Source organism: Hippoglossus hippoglossus, chromosome 3, assembly GCF_009819705.1.
Source record: "Hippoglossus hippoglossus isolate fHipHip1 chromosome 3, fHipHip1.pri, whole genome shotgun sequence".
NCBI classification, from domain to species: Eukaryota; Metazoa; Chordata; class Actinopteri; order Pleuronectiformes; family Pleuronectidae; genus Hippoglossus; species Hippoglossus hippoglossus.
Window position 1 is genome coordinate 4,932,031 of NC_047153.1, and position 13,345 is coordinate 4,945,375.

The following is a 13,345-nucleotide window of genomic DNA, read 5'->3' on the forward strand; positions in this document are numbered from 1 at the left end:
ACAGCGGCCCTTTGCTTGTCTCTCCCCCCCCTGACTGGTGGAGGGATTGTTCGCATAATGGTTAGCCTGAAAATAAAGATGTCAACTCTAAATAAATTTCACTTTAATATAGTTTATTTCCCCGTCCAGGTCTACATCCCCATGTAGACCTGGACCTTGAATAGGATTTATAAAATGTTTTTCTGTTTATCAAGAGGTGGTCCTTTCAGCTCATTAAGAGTTTAAAAGCACAACCTTCACTCTACAGAAATCATAGTGACATCTATCGTGATAATTATCCATATTTATGCGTATTAAAAGTTGTATCTTGTTATAATCTTCGGCCATAGTGTGCAGCCCGACCCACATCTACCAATGAAGTCCAATTGGCTCTCTGATTTTAAAAACACAGTGTTATTCGTGTTTAAACCCCCACACCGCTACCTCCTGGAATATTGTATTAGAATAATTAAAGTGCGTCAGTATTTTAGTTTTATGCTTTAAAGGGAATATGTTGCTTTGATTTCATTCGAGAACAGATTTCTGGGAGAGTTTCTGACACTTCGCACTCAGGCTAAAGGATTCAACACTGATGTGTGTCAAGTGTTGTGAAAGTTGACCCAGATGGACAGTAAATATCAACACTCAGGGGCTGTCAACACATCAGCACTTTATTAGAACGTGTGAAAGTAGCTGGGCTGAGTTGATTCAGATAGTCATTTGGTGAGCTCCTGGTTAATGGTTATGTGTTGCCTGTATTGCTTTTCTTGTTTGATATAACTTTATTATTCTTCCCTGTCATCTTAAATGCCGTTTTGCATTCTAAAATCAAAATATTAACAAATAAACAAACATAAAATCAGTAGTTCTCTCTTTTCTATGATTTGTAGTCCAAATGGAACTCCACAATTATCATGGGACGCTTTTATAAAAATGTATTTTTTTGTGCTGTTGCGTTTTCCTGAACATGTAAATATGAAAAAGCATTGCTTTATTTCCAGGTCCACGGGAATGACAGCGCTGCGGGAATAACACGTTATGGCATATGCAGCTCAGTGCATCACACTTTGCATAATGCACTGTGATCTCATTTTCACTCTGAGTATATCTGGGGGCTAAACCATGTCACATTTTATGACAGCTGCCAGTTCTACATGTCCTCGGATGGTGGTCCCTCTGTAGGGTGAGAGGAGGTGCAACTGGGTGGAATTGATACTCGGTCAGTTTTGCCTCAGTGAATCACCAAACAACTGCCATCCCAGCTCATTACCTCGGCTCGGGGTGCCTGGACTGTACGCCTTGCAGTACACAATGTGCTGTGCAGGTGTGTGTCTGGCAGCCAGCATTGATTTATTAAGGAAAGACAGAAAACGCACAGATCCTGGGGCTTTTTGAATGCATCTCTTTGTGCTGAGCTTTTGAGCTTTAAGCCCTAGGAGACGTATTGTGATTTGACGCCACATTTGGAGAATTCTGGCTTTTCTTCATATGATTATTAAAAGAAGGGCAGTCAGTACAGTGCAAACCTCTGAAAGGCCCAAGCTGCACTAACTTCCACACACTCATGGATGTCTGTCCCCTAAACCATCAAGATCCATGAATTATTCCCTGAGAAATCGAGGAAAGTGTTGCAAAATGCCCAATCTGGATCCGACCCGTGATCTGTATCCAACCATAATTTAAAGGGTTCTTCCCTGACCTGTGATGCATTGTTACATTTTGTTGTGTTCAGTATTTTTTAAGTAATCTTGCTTGACAAACAGTCAGGGGTGATAACACAACCTCCACAGTGGAGGTTAAAATGGGGAAGACAGTGTACTTTCCAAACAAAGTACACTGTGATCTCCAGTTATGCCCTGGTGCGATGTTTTTTTTTAGTAATATTTCAGTGCCACACTTCAGCTTTGATGTTACAGAGGACCAGGACATGTTTTTACCACGAGCTCAGCCCAAAGCAGCGTCTCATGACACTAGATTAGGCTTGTGTATTGAAATTTAGTGTCAATTAGCCACCGGTTCCTACACAGTTGGTTCCTAACACACCGACTCTCAATGCAGCTTTTGGTGCCTCGTTTTTGGAGCTTGTGCTCTGTACCGCAATAGTTGCCCTGCTTACCGGCAACATAAACGCACAATGCACATGTCAAGTTCACATTACACTTAACTCTGGTGGCAACACAGACACACAAAACATTAGCCCACAGTTAGCCTTACCTCCAACACGGGACAACAAAAAATCCTAAAGCTAAACTGTTGTGTGGCTGTAACGACTAATAACTGATGTGCAGGTGAATTTTTATATTTAATAAAAAAGCCATTCTTATCATCGACTGTTGTTTTGTGCTCTTTTTAAAGAAAGGTGATTGGTTCTGGCACCGTTAAGGCAGCGGTACCATTTAAAAAGTATGGATTTAGCACCAGTATCTGACAAAACCCTCACGATACTAACCTTACACTACACACAGTCATTTAATAATATAATTTTGAAGTACAAACTCTGCCTAGTGATGATTTGAGCAATATCTGTTTAATGGAATAAGACTGTGTTTGGCACTGTGCTGCTAGCAGGCCTAAAAAAGACAAATTGGTCCTTTCGGCTATATACAGATGAGGCTGTGTTGTTAATGGCCTTTAATGGTCAACACAGTCGGTGTGTGCCGTGACAGAGAGTGAGAATTGTGGGATTGGCCGCATCGTTCATAAGTAGATGTCGAGGCCCAGCTGGTGGACGCACACTGCCCCTCTCCTCCTGTATCCTTCTGTCCCTGTGGTTCGCTGCCAAATCGTCACCTAATGTCATTGAGCTGCCTCCAAACACCAAACAGCAAATGTGTAATCAGAGCACAGCAACATAATAAAACAACACCGCAGGTAATTGAGGTTTTATGTCCGCCTAAATTAATTTGCTGTGCAATGTATGGATCATAACTGCTTGTACGATATTTCATTTTCAAAAAAATGCCCGCGAGTAGGAGCGCTACGTGGGGACAAAATCAAAGTTGCACTGGAGCCAAAAAACAGGCACAAGCTGGGTCTGATTCTGAAGGACACACACAGACAGACACACTCCCCAGCAGTGTCTGAAATGTGCTGCAGCAAATAATACTCACTGTTTCCCCCTAAAAAATACCAACAGGATGTAGCTGTCGGCCCTTGTGAGTATTCCCCAGTCTGTGTTAGATCTGTTTTGCTTTTTAGTTTTGACAAATGACAACTGTGTAACAGCTTGTTTTAGGATTTTGTTTTTAAAACAGACTCCACAATTCCAGATGAAACAGATCCTGTTGGTAATCCTGCATCGTATTAAGTGTTTTTAAAGATTTAGCCATCTCAGATTTCATATCAAATTCTTCTTTTTCTTATTTTGGCACCATTTTTTTTCCTCACCCCTCTCTAATCTCTATGCCAAAGAGTACACAACAGATTATTTTTGATTTCCCTCGGTTTATTTGCTATTTATCTTTTTAATGAAGTGCATTATGTCTTCCACAATTAGCCGGCACAACACAATTGTGTTTGTGAGGCTGACTGTGGTACTGCCGTGCGGCAATTAACCGCTTATATCACTAACCACCTGTCACCTCCCCTGCGAGTCCTCCCATCGCTGTCCCCCCACATGGCGAAGCGTTGTGATGAGGTTTTCTGGTCCATTCATTGCACTGTCAGGAGATTACTGCCTTCCCAAAGCCCAGCAAAACTGCATTCTTGGCGCTGCTCGGGACCACCCTCCTGGCACCCTGCATCACGCTGTTTCAAAGTCTGTTAGATCAAACTCTAAGCCCATACAGTGTAATCCCTTCACATGCAAAAACAAGTGTGGAGAAGAAGTTGCTGAAGAATGAACTTGTTAATGTGGCATAACATATTGTCAGTAGTGAGCGAGAGGCCGTCTTCAGCTGCAGAGCTGCAGTTTCAGGTGTTTTTCCACCTCTACGAAGGAGAGTTATGTTCAAGCCTCTGTTGTCTGCTGGCTGGTTTGTTTGTTTGTCTTTCGAAAACAACAGAACTGATTTCCACTAAACTTGTTGGAAGAAGCAATTATATTTTGGGAAATTCCGAACAAAGGAGTACAAAGGAGATGTGTTTTGTTTTTATTTTTCTACCAATTTCCAAAGGAATATATCCCATAGGCGTTGGATACGATTTGGGGCTGTGAGTCTTCTGGTTTCCATTTCTTCTTTGACTTATCGTGCTTGAGGCTTTAGTTGTCTGCAGGTGAAAAGTCTGTTGGAGAGCAAAAGAGGTGGAACACATTGAATCAAATGCATTGGTTATCAACTTTTTTAAATTTATGTGCATTCAAATTCAGAAAACTGTCAAAACTGATAATCTAAACTTGTCGTCTGAACCTGAAACACCTACAAAAACTATCACTGTTTGTGTTTTGTGTTGAGAAATGTTCGACTCTTGTGATAAAAGAAACTAGTCTGACCTGTGTATGACAAACAGGAGAGAGAGTCTTGGTCCGGATATTCGCTGACTACATTGAAAGCCTATCAAATATTGGCAGTTGCCCCCAGAGTCTTAGTCATCGTCAGACAATAATCGATGTGGTTGATCAATGACTGATCATTAATTGAACTTCTACAACCGTTCACCTAAAAGATAAACTTTGCCAAACAGCACAGAAAGAAGCCTGATAAATATTGGCAGCACATTGTTTGACGAATTCTTCAGATTTTCCACAAACTTGGTAGAAGAATGAGAAACAGGCCAAGAAAGAACCTATTATATTTTTGGGCAACTCTGGAGAAAGGTTCGGATCCAGGAATGTATATATTTTTATATATATGTAACTATGTAAGATGTTGTTTTGACATTTTCACCAGTTTCCCAGGGAATAGTGCTTGAGTCTGGATGAAATTAAAAGATACTCCCTCTACTGCCATGTAGTTTTGTCGCCTGGTTAGTTTTCGTAAATCAAAGCTGGAGGATTAAAATTCATTGCTCCCACTTGAGTTCTGCAGGATGTCTTTGAAGAATAGACCCTCAGCTACAGGTAATTAGCTCATTGATAAACTCATTAAGAATTTCCAACGTGCTGTTGAGTCAATGAAAGGGGTTAATAAATCTCCACTGGCCACTGTGATGAAGTTGTTCTTAATTACGTTTGTTTCTGTAAACAAAACAAAGGTGGGTCGACGCTTGGTTACGGAGCAGTGGAAGTAATTTCCCGTCAATAATCCGGTGTTATGTGATCACCTGTAGGTTTCCTCAGCCGTCGGGGATATTTAAAGGCCCCGCATTCCCTCAACGCATCTTTAAGGCTCTTTGATCCCTTGACTTAATATTTCCCCGAGTCCTTCAATAGACACACATGTTGAAAGAATGGGGGAAAAATCCTCTTTGCACGACTTATCATCAAACAGCGTGTGATAGCCGGGATGTAACGCTGAGCAGCGCGATCGTGTAGCTCCGCCTTTTATTTCTGCAGCTACAAGTTCACTTGGATACGACAGAAGAAGAAGAAGCAGCTTAAACTTGACACAGAGCAAACTAATACAAGTAAATGTTGGTGTGACGTCAATCTCCCAGTTGTGTGTTTTTTGGCTTTTGTTGCTGCTGTGGTTTCTTCCTTTTGTCTCCGGGATGCAACACAACCTTGCTCGCGCTCAGAAACCCTGGAGTATGTTCTGTTCTGTTTTTTACAGAGTCGTCTTTTTCTCTGCTTCGCACTGTAATAACATTTCTTAGAGAGTCAATCTATTTTAAATCACAGCCGAGAGTTTCTGCCTCAAATGACCTGAGTCGACTGCAGACTGCACAGTTTTAGCTCGTCTGGACCGCAGCGAGGCTCTCGTCATGCTTGGCCGTGCAGTTTTATCGGGTCGTCCTGCCGATGCCGATCGGTACTTTGGGTTAAGCATTAATTTACTTTAAGACCACATTTACCAACGGTTCATTGTCAATTAGAAAGGTGAGATCCCGTCCCTCTCAAATGCTTTTATCACCTCCAGGTCTCATTCTGCTCCGTCGTTACATGCTCCCTCTCCCGTCTGTGTCACTTTCCCACGTCCTTTTAAATGTATTAAAGAGCATTTCACTCGAATCCAATTTAGAGAGAAAGAGCCTGTTAGCATTGCCCCTTACACCAAAGACCGCTGCCAGGAATCGTTGTTTTACCTTCGACTGTGACCTGTAGGGAGTGAACAATAGATACTTGCTTGAACATGGGTATCAAAGGAAACTAGGTCTTTGCAAAATATATATTTTTAATCATATATTAGTAGGATTTTCTTCACTGACAAGGTTACTGGTAACGAGAGAAGGTTAACTCTGCTTCCAACAGCTGATTTCTTCCTCCCAAACTAGAACAGCACTCAGGGGAGTGAAACCACATTTAAATTCACTGGATCCAGATTTTTTTTTTTCATCAAGATTAATGAATTATTCTCAAATCAAAAAAAATGTTAAGGATCTCATAATCTTCCCTGAAGTGAAATAAGATTCCTGCCTCTCCACAAAATGCCATGTAAATCGGTTGAGTAGTTTTTGCATAATCCTGCTAAATAACAAACATACATGCAGATGAAAACATGAACAGAGGTCATAAGATATTTTACATCCTCTAGTCTCATCTGGGTTCTATCACTAATGCTTCTGGGTGTAAACTTATGTAACACACTGTATTTCTGTCAGAGTAAAGCATCGCTCTCGTGCCTCCAGATTGTTTAACTGTGGCGAGGATCTAAACTGGCATCACACAACGAGACCCCGCGACCCTTATCTTGGCATCTGTCCCGGCTGCCAGTCAAACCGTTTTAAGGCTTTACTGATCGTGTTTAAAGTTCAGCGGGAGTCTGGCCCTCAGATGCTTCTCTGACCTTTTTAGATGAGTACGTGCCTGAGTGCACTCTCGCATCGTCAGACAGGCCTCTCCTGACCGCTCCTCGGTCCGTCTGAAACGGAGACCGGCCCCTGGCTGTCAGAACCCCCGCAGCAGCATCAACGTCCTGCTGGAGAAGCCGAGGCGTTTCGGACTCACTCGAGCTTTTTGCAGTAAAGATTTCAGGGGAACGTGCAGTGGTAGACACTAATGACATCACTTCTGTGTTTCTTTCCTCTTTTTCAGAACAAGAGCCTGAAAACTAAACTCCTCTCGGGACACAAACTGTGCGATGCATATGCTGAAGAGGTAAGGATATTCAATTAGCTAATTCCATTTTATCACAAATGTAATTAAATCCCGTCCCAAGCTACTTAATTGTCCGATGTTTGTGGAACAGATCCAATTCGTAGTAGCACATCACAGATGGATTCGGTTCTCTTGTGAGTAAGCAATGCTCATAAAATACAAATTAGAGCATGTACAGTGTAATGTGAGCTACCGGTTACTCTGCATTACATGAAGCGTCACTACATCCCCAGAGAAATAAAGCAAGCTACCAACAGTAAGTGACAAAAGAGGTTTAGGCTTCTACATCAGAAGCTTCTTTTGTTATTGAACCAACCTCATGTCAAATCAATGCAATCTCGGTGATGACGACCTGCACTGCAGCATGTGCTCCCAATAATAACAAATGAGAACAAAGTGTGTGTAATGTTTTGTTTCCTCTTCAGGACCTTTCCAGCATAAACTCTTGTAAGAACCAAATCAAAAACATTGTGTGTCAGGTTCTGGTTAAGGGGAAAGATGTGAACTGTGGTTAGGTTAAAGTTTAGGTGAGGTATGAACTGGGCAGAGTTAGGATTAAAGATAAGGTTCGGGTTAGGTCGTCCACAATGAATGCAAGTCAAAGTCTTTTTGGTGATAGCTGCACAAACCTGTGAGTGAGTGTGTGTGTGTGTTTGTGTGTCCCTGTGGTCGATTCAAAGCTTTAGTCCATCACTGCTGATGCTGTCAGACAGAAAATCTTCATTTACTGTGAGTATGAATTGTCCCTCTGGCTCTTAATGACAGGTGCAAGATGGCAGCAGCTGTATTCAGGATACTCTGGTTTCATTTTTCTGCAATGGGAGAAAGTGGAGATGTTAAGTTCATCTTTATATACAGTCTATGCTTTGGATCTTAGACCTTATTCTGGAATATTCTCAGACAGTGCAGTTCAGCAATGCTGTTGGGACAAGTGTGAGCGTGACACCATCACTGCCGAGGACATGTCTCTACGTCTAGACAGGCTCTGGTAATTTGGCTGTTTGAGCTCAAATGAAAGTGCTTGTTTCAATTTGCACCGCCTCTCATCTCTCAATCAAATCAACGTGCTTTGTTTTAAGGCCTGGGACGAGCTTATCACACCAAGGTTGGTGGCCATCAGGCATTCAACTGGAAACTATGTTCCTTCTGAAATCAGAAAAGGGCTCTGAATGTGTACCATTTAAAGATTTAACAATTATTCATTTAAATATCAAAAAAAACAACTAGACCAATGTTTTATATTTTGTTGACCTTCGTACTTTCTTTTCATGATCCAAAATGTTTTCAACAATGTTCAAACCCAGAGAAATCATACAATTTATTCAAGGTAATTAGACGTTTCATTTTCGTCGCCTTTTAATCGCACTATATCCTCTTCATTATTTCCTACCACTGTCGTTATGGATCACAGGTATTCGTTGCCGTTTGTTGCACACACTGTAGCTCTCCTGTAATGGTGAAGACAACAACTCCCATGATGCTACACTGCTTCACGATGTCATGAAACTATAGTTGTTTAGTTTTGTTTGAGAGACCCTTTAAAAGGTGATTAAATGTGATGAGTTCGAGTTCTTTGATGGATTCAAATGCAGCAGTGCAGTACTTTTACATTTTAACATGGTAACTAGTATTCTGTAAACTATTACATTTCAACAGGGACCTTGGCATCATTGAACGCAGCCCAGTCCAACAGCACCACAACCCGCAGCCTCCAAAATGATCATTTAGCTGAATCAACACTTCTCCTAAACACTTATATTTCCATATTTATATTTAGCCTTCACGACGGTGTGATTTACTGCAGCACTGATGGATTAGCCTGCATTCATTTTAGCCACGTCTACCCAATAACTGAGTGCATTTTCCCATCGAGCGCAGGAAACAGGTTTGAACAGCACTCAGTTCAAAATTACAAGGTTCTCACATTTGACAGAAAACTGTGACAGCATCATGTTTCAAGTTTTCAAAAAGAGCGATGGAAGAGACCGTCGATGGGAAACTGCTCCGAGAGGTGAAAGATAGTAACGCAGACCGGAGCTCTCTGTAATGGATACATGAGTTTCTCAGGTTAGATAAATGATGATCAGCAGAGAAAGTGTCGGCAAATTAAATAACCTGAGAGTACGGGGTAATATTTCAAAGGCAAAATACTAATGATGGAGTCAAATATCTCAATTTTCCCATCTGATACCTGTCAAACTCCACGAGCGCTTGTCGTCACCTGAAAATGCAATGGACCTGTCATTCAGAGGCCTTGGTCTTATCCTCTGTAGCATTGATCAAACAAGCCTCAGCCTTAGGGGGGGGGGGGGTCTGGCCCAGAGACTTTCTGAAGAAAAAAAATCTCGATCTTCCGCTCAAGGTTGCCATCTATCAACCTGTCTATCACCGCACTGCTCCGAGTCACGGCAAAGTTATTTCAACCGCTGTCGCCTGGATACAGGAAATGCATAGAATCACCGAAAGCATGTTGAGCCAGAGCCACAGCGACACGGCGCCCTCTGCACTGACATGGGCATGTCATCAGGACGCCCACAGGAGACGCTGCTTCGGCACAAGCTGCAGCTCAAAGCTCAGCTCGACGCTTCGCTAAGGATGTGAACCTGGCGAGCGCGGCTCCACACAACAACTGGCAGCAGAGCGTTAGCGACAAAGAGGCTGACGGACAAAATGCACTTGAAGCTGCTCTCACTCCAACCTGAGCTCCTGCGTTTGAGTGTTTGTGAGAGAAACAAGAATGAACTGTTTCCGACCTTTACTGGGTACTCGTTTAACAGACGACACACACACACACACACACACACACACACACACACACACACACAGAATTTAGTGTTTGGAAGCATTTGGGGCTGAGGAGCTTGTCATTGGCCCTGGAGTCTCTTATTGTGACACAGGAAATTGGAGTTAGAATTACAGACCTCTCCCTGTTTACAAATCCTCCAGCTGAACATCCCTGACACTTGACCAGCTCGGTTTATCAAAGCCAACATCATCTCACAGTCAAACTCTGAGATGATGATGACGATGGCACTTTGGACTACGCAGCCAAGTCTAATTACAAGACTTCAGAAATGAGCTGGAAAGAGCACAGAGGCTATGAAGGGGTCCTGATTGAAGTTGTCAGCCGTCTACATTAAGCCTGGATTTCCTTAGCAGCAGCAGTGGAAAAGATAAAACAGGACTGGTTGGCTTTGTGCTTGTGGTTATCTGATTCTCTGTGCGCTTTAATACCGCGGAGCTGCTGTGTTCCTGTCCAGGGATTCTGCGTTTGCCTGATTATTTCCGCAGAACTGTTTTCAAGGCCAATAGACTTCAGGGTTCTCCAGGGAGCAAATAGCTACCGGGGATTTTCTTGGAACGGAGGTAAATGGAGGTCACTGTCTGCGATTCCTGTGGGAGGCAATAAAATTTGAAGTAAATCAGTGAGGGGCACATTCCTTCATGCCCCCTACTTTCATCCAGGAGTGTTATTCATGCTCAAAGGGGAAGGGGTTACAAGCTGCAGCTGTAATCGCAGTGTAATTACTGCAGAGGGACACAGAGAGGCGGATACTAAAGCTGCAGAACAATCGCCACCAGGGAAGGTAATTTGCAAACTTAATCACTGTATTACACGTTTGTCCGTTGGAAAGAAAGTAAACATACTCCCCCATAAACTTCTCATCACGGGGTCTAAATTCTGATGTTTGCTTGAAATACCAACGTTTCGTCTGAGTGTTCTTATTGACAGCTTATCTCATCAGGTCACGACAACACCAACTCAAAACATGTTGACTCTTGAACTCTCTGATTGCCGTCTCGAAAATCCCCCCCTTCATGCTTCAGATATCTTTTCAATTAAGGTTTTCCTCGGAGCATTGACTGAGCCAAAGTTTTTTTTTTTTTTTAAACTGCCTCAGATAAAATCATTGAATCCTAAAATGACGGCTTTGAAACCAGTCCAAGAACTGAGATTAAACCCAGTTCAAACTGGCCTCGGTTGAACTTTTAAATCAAAAAGCTCCTTTTTGTTGCACATGGTACATTTTGAGATGTTGTTGGCGTAAACAGCCGCTTTCTTTCATGTGTGATTTGCATTCTCATCTTGTGGAAATTGGCTTTGGGATTTTCCTGCATATTGTATATTGGAATACATTTCATTTGGTGTGGTAATCGTTTTTTGGAAAGCCGCTTTAACTTGTGCTCTGCTTTTGCTTCCAACGAGCGAGGTGGAGGATCAGGCTTTGTGCTCTTAATCTGTGTTGTGTGGTGAAGACTGCTCAGCTAAAATGGCGTGAACAAAACTTACAACAAAATTACAACACTGTAAAGAGGGTTGAATGTTCGCTCTTATAGTAGTAATATGCATAAGTAGATTCTATATGGCATCACTGATAAATTAGTGAGGTTGCCTGTTATCTGGCCAATTTTTTTTGAGTTTTTGAGTATTTTTAGAATAAACTGCATCCATTCATCCATCCATTCGTTATCCTGTGTTTATCCAAGCTGGGTTGCGGAGGTAGCCAGTGAAGTAGGCTCTTCCAGACATCCCTCTCCTCGGCTATTCTGTCCAGCTCTTCCTGGGGGGGATCCCAATGCGTTCCCAGATGGGAAAAGTAATCCCTCCAGCGAGTTCTGGGTCCACCTCAGGGTCTCCTTCCAGTTAGCCATGCCCGGTAACCCTCAGGAGGCATCCTGATTAGATGCCTGAACCACCTCAACCGTTCCCTTTGGACATGATGGAGCAGCGGTTCGACTCGAGCTCCCTCTGGATGTCTGAGCTTCTCACCCTGTCTCCCAGGCTGGGCCCGGCCCCTCAAGCTTCTGTATATGGGTTGAGGCCCCCTGCAGAAGATGATCTAGCAGACTCATGGAAGTGGCCACTAGAAGATGATGAACTGGGGCACCTGGTAGAGCGGGTGCCCCAGTTTATCATCTTAGAAAGGCTACACTTATGATAATGCACCATGATGTCACAAAGCAAAAATCGTCTCAAACTGGTTTCATTCACTTGACAAGTTCAGTTTTTCAGAAAACTCCACTAAAACCAAACTTACCTAAAAAACGAGCACTTGAACTTAAATCAATGTGATAAAAAAACGACCTAAAATGACAGAAACCATCTCAGAGAAAAAATTGATTGGACCTGTATTTAGAATTTTCAGTCTGGCCTCTGTCCCATCTGCTAATGGAGGGTCTGTGGGTTTATAACCCAAACTGCTGCCAGCTGCCAGGCATGTCGTCCATCTTTATGTAATCTCAAATACACATCACATTCATGTCTGAAATATTAAATGTGCACCCCACCTCATGTTTAAATATTATAATAGTAATTGTGGTCATCATTTCTCATTTTAGTGATTCTTTGCATTGCTTTTCCATTCGCTTCAGTAGATACAGTTCCAGGATGTTTGCACTGAAACGTTTTCCAAAGGTTAAAGATACTGTAAAGTTTGAGCTGTTTCATAGTACGACGGGTGGAAGCACTTTTCCATGCCAACTTTCTTTCATGGATCAGTTTGGAGAGAGAGAAGAGTGGAGCTGTTGATGTTCACACACAACCACATGAATGAGGAGAGGTTAGCGAGAAAAGTGTATCACAGACTTACCAAGTTCAGTCGGAAACTCGCTGGCAGGCAGCCACCGGGCCGACTCAGCTGTCTGTCTGCTCACTTCACAAACCCAGCAGTCCATTTGATTTGTGAAGGAAACTTACCAGGCCTGCGCCACTGCTGGTGAATCTTCTGCTTCCTGCTCTTCTTCGCTTCTTATCCAGTTCATAGGAACAATTTATTGCGACCTTTCAGGAAGCAGACGGTCGTTTCCTCGGGGGAAACATCTGATAGCTCAGAAAACCAGAGTCAACCTCAAGGTTAAGTTTCTTTCAGAGAAGCAGAGACACCGTTCAATCTGCTGTGCATCTGTTCTTCAAGAGCTGGAATTTATCACCTATTTGCTATTCTGTCAGATTTATGGTGTTGCTGCACGGCCACCGTTTGAGTGAAGGACGTTGTTTCTGCAGAATCACATTTCATTCTTGCATCAGGATTTTATGGAAACATCCAGTAACCTGAACCTTATGCAGATAAAATACAACCTAGTGCTGACGATTCGGGAGGATTTCCTGTAATGACTCAATGATTTCAAGTTGAATTGCCTCATATAATTAATCCAGGGTTTTTTTGAATGGAGCAGCAGGCATCACGATCTTGTGTATTTTTAGACCTAATTATATTGAGTCTAAAATTG

At 42.6% G+C, this 13,345-nt stretch overlaps 1 protein-coding gene across 2 annotated transcripts in view; it reads left to right on the forward strand.

Moving 5' to 3' along the window:
- luzp2 (leucine zipper protein 2) overlaps positions 1-13,345 on the forward strand; it is a 146,908-nt gene that overhangs the window by 101,087 nt on the left and 32,476 nt on the right. For both annotated transcript variants that reach the window (XM_034577902.1, XM_034577892.1), the window contains exon 6: positions 7,052-7,114. In XM_034577902.1, coding sequence (XP_034433793.1) covers positions 7,052-7,114 — 63 coding nt within the window. The remainder of the gene's footprint in view (positions 1-7,051; positions 7,115-13,345) is intronic.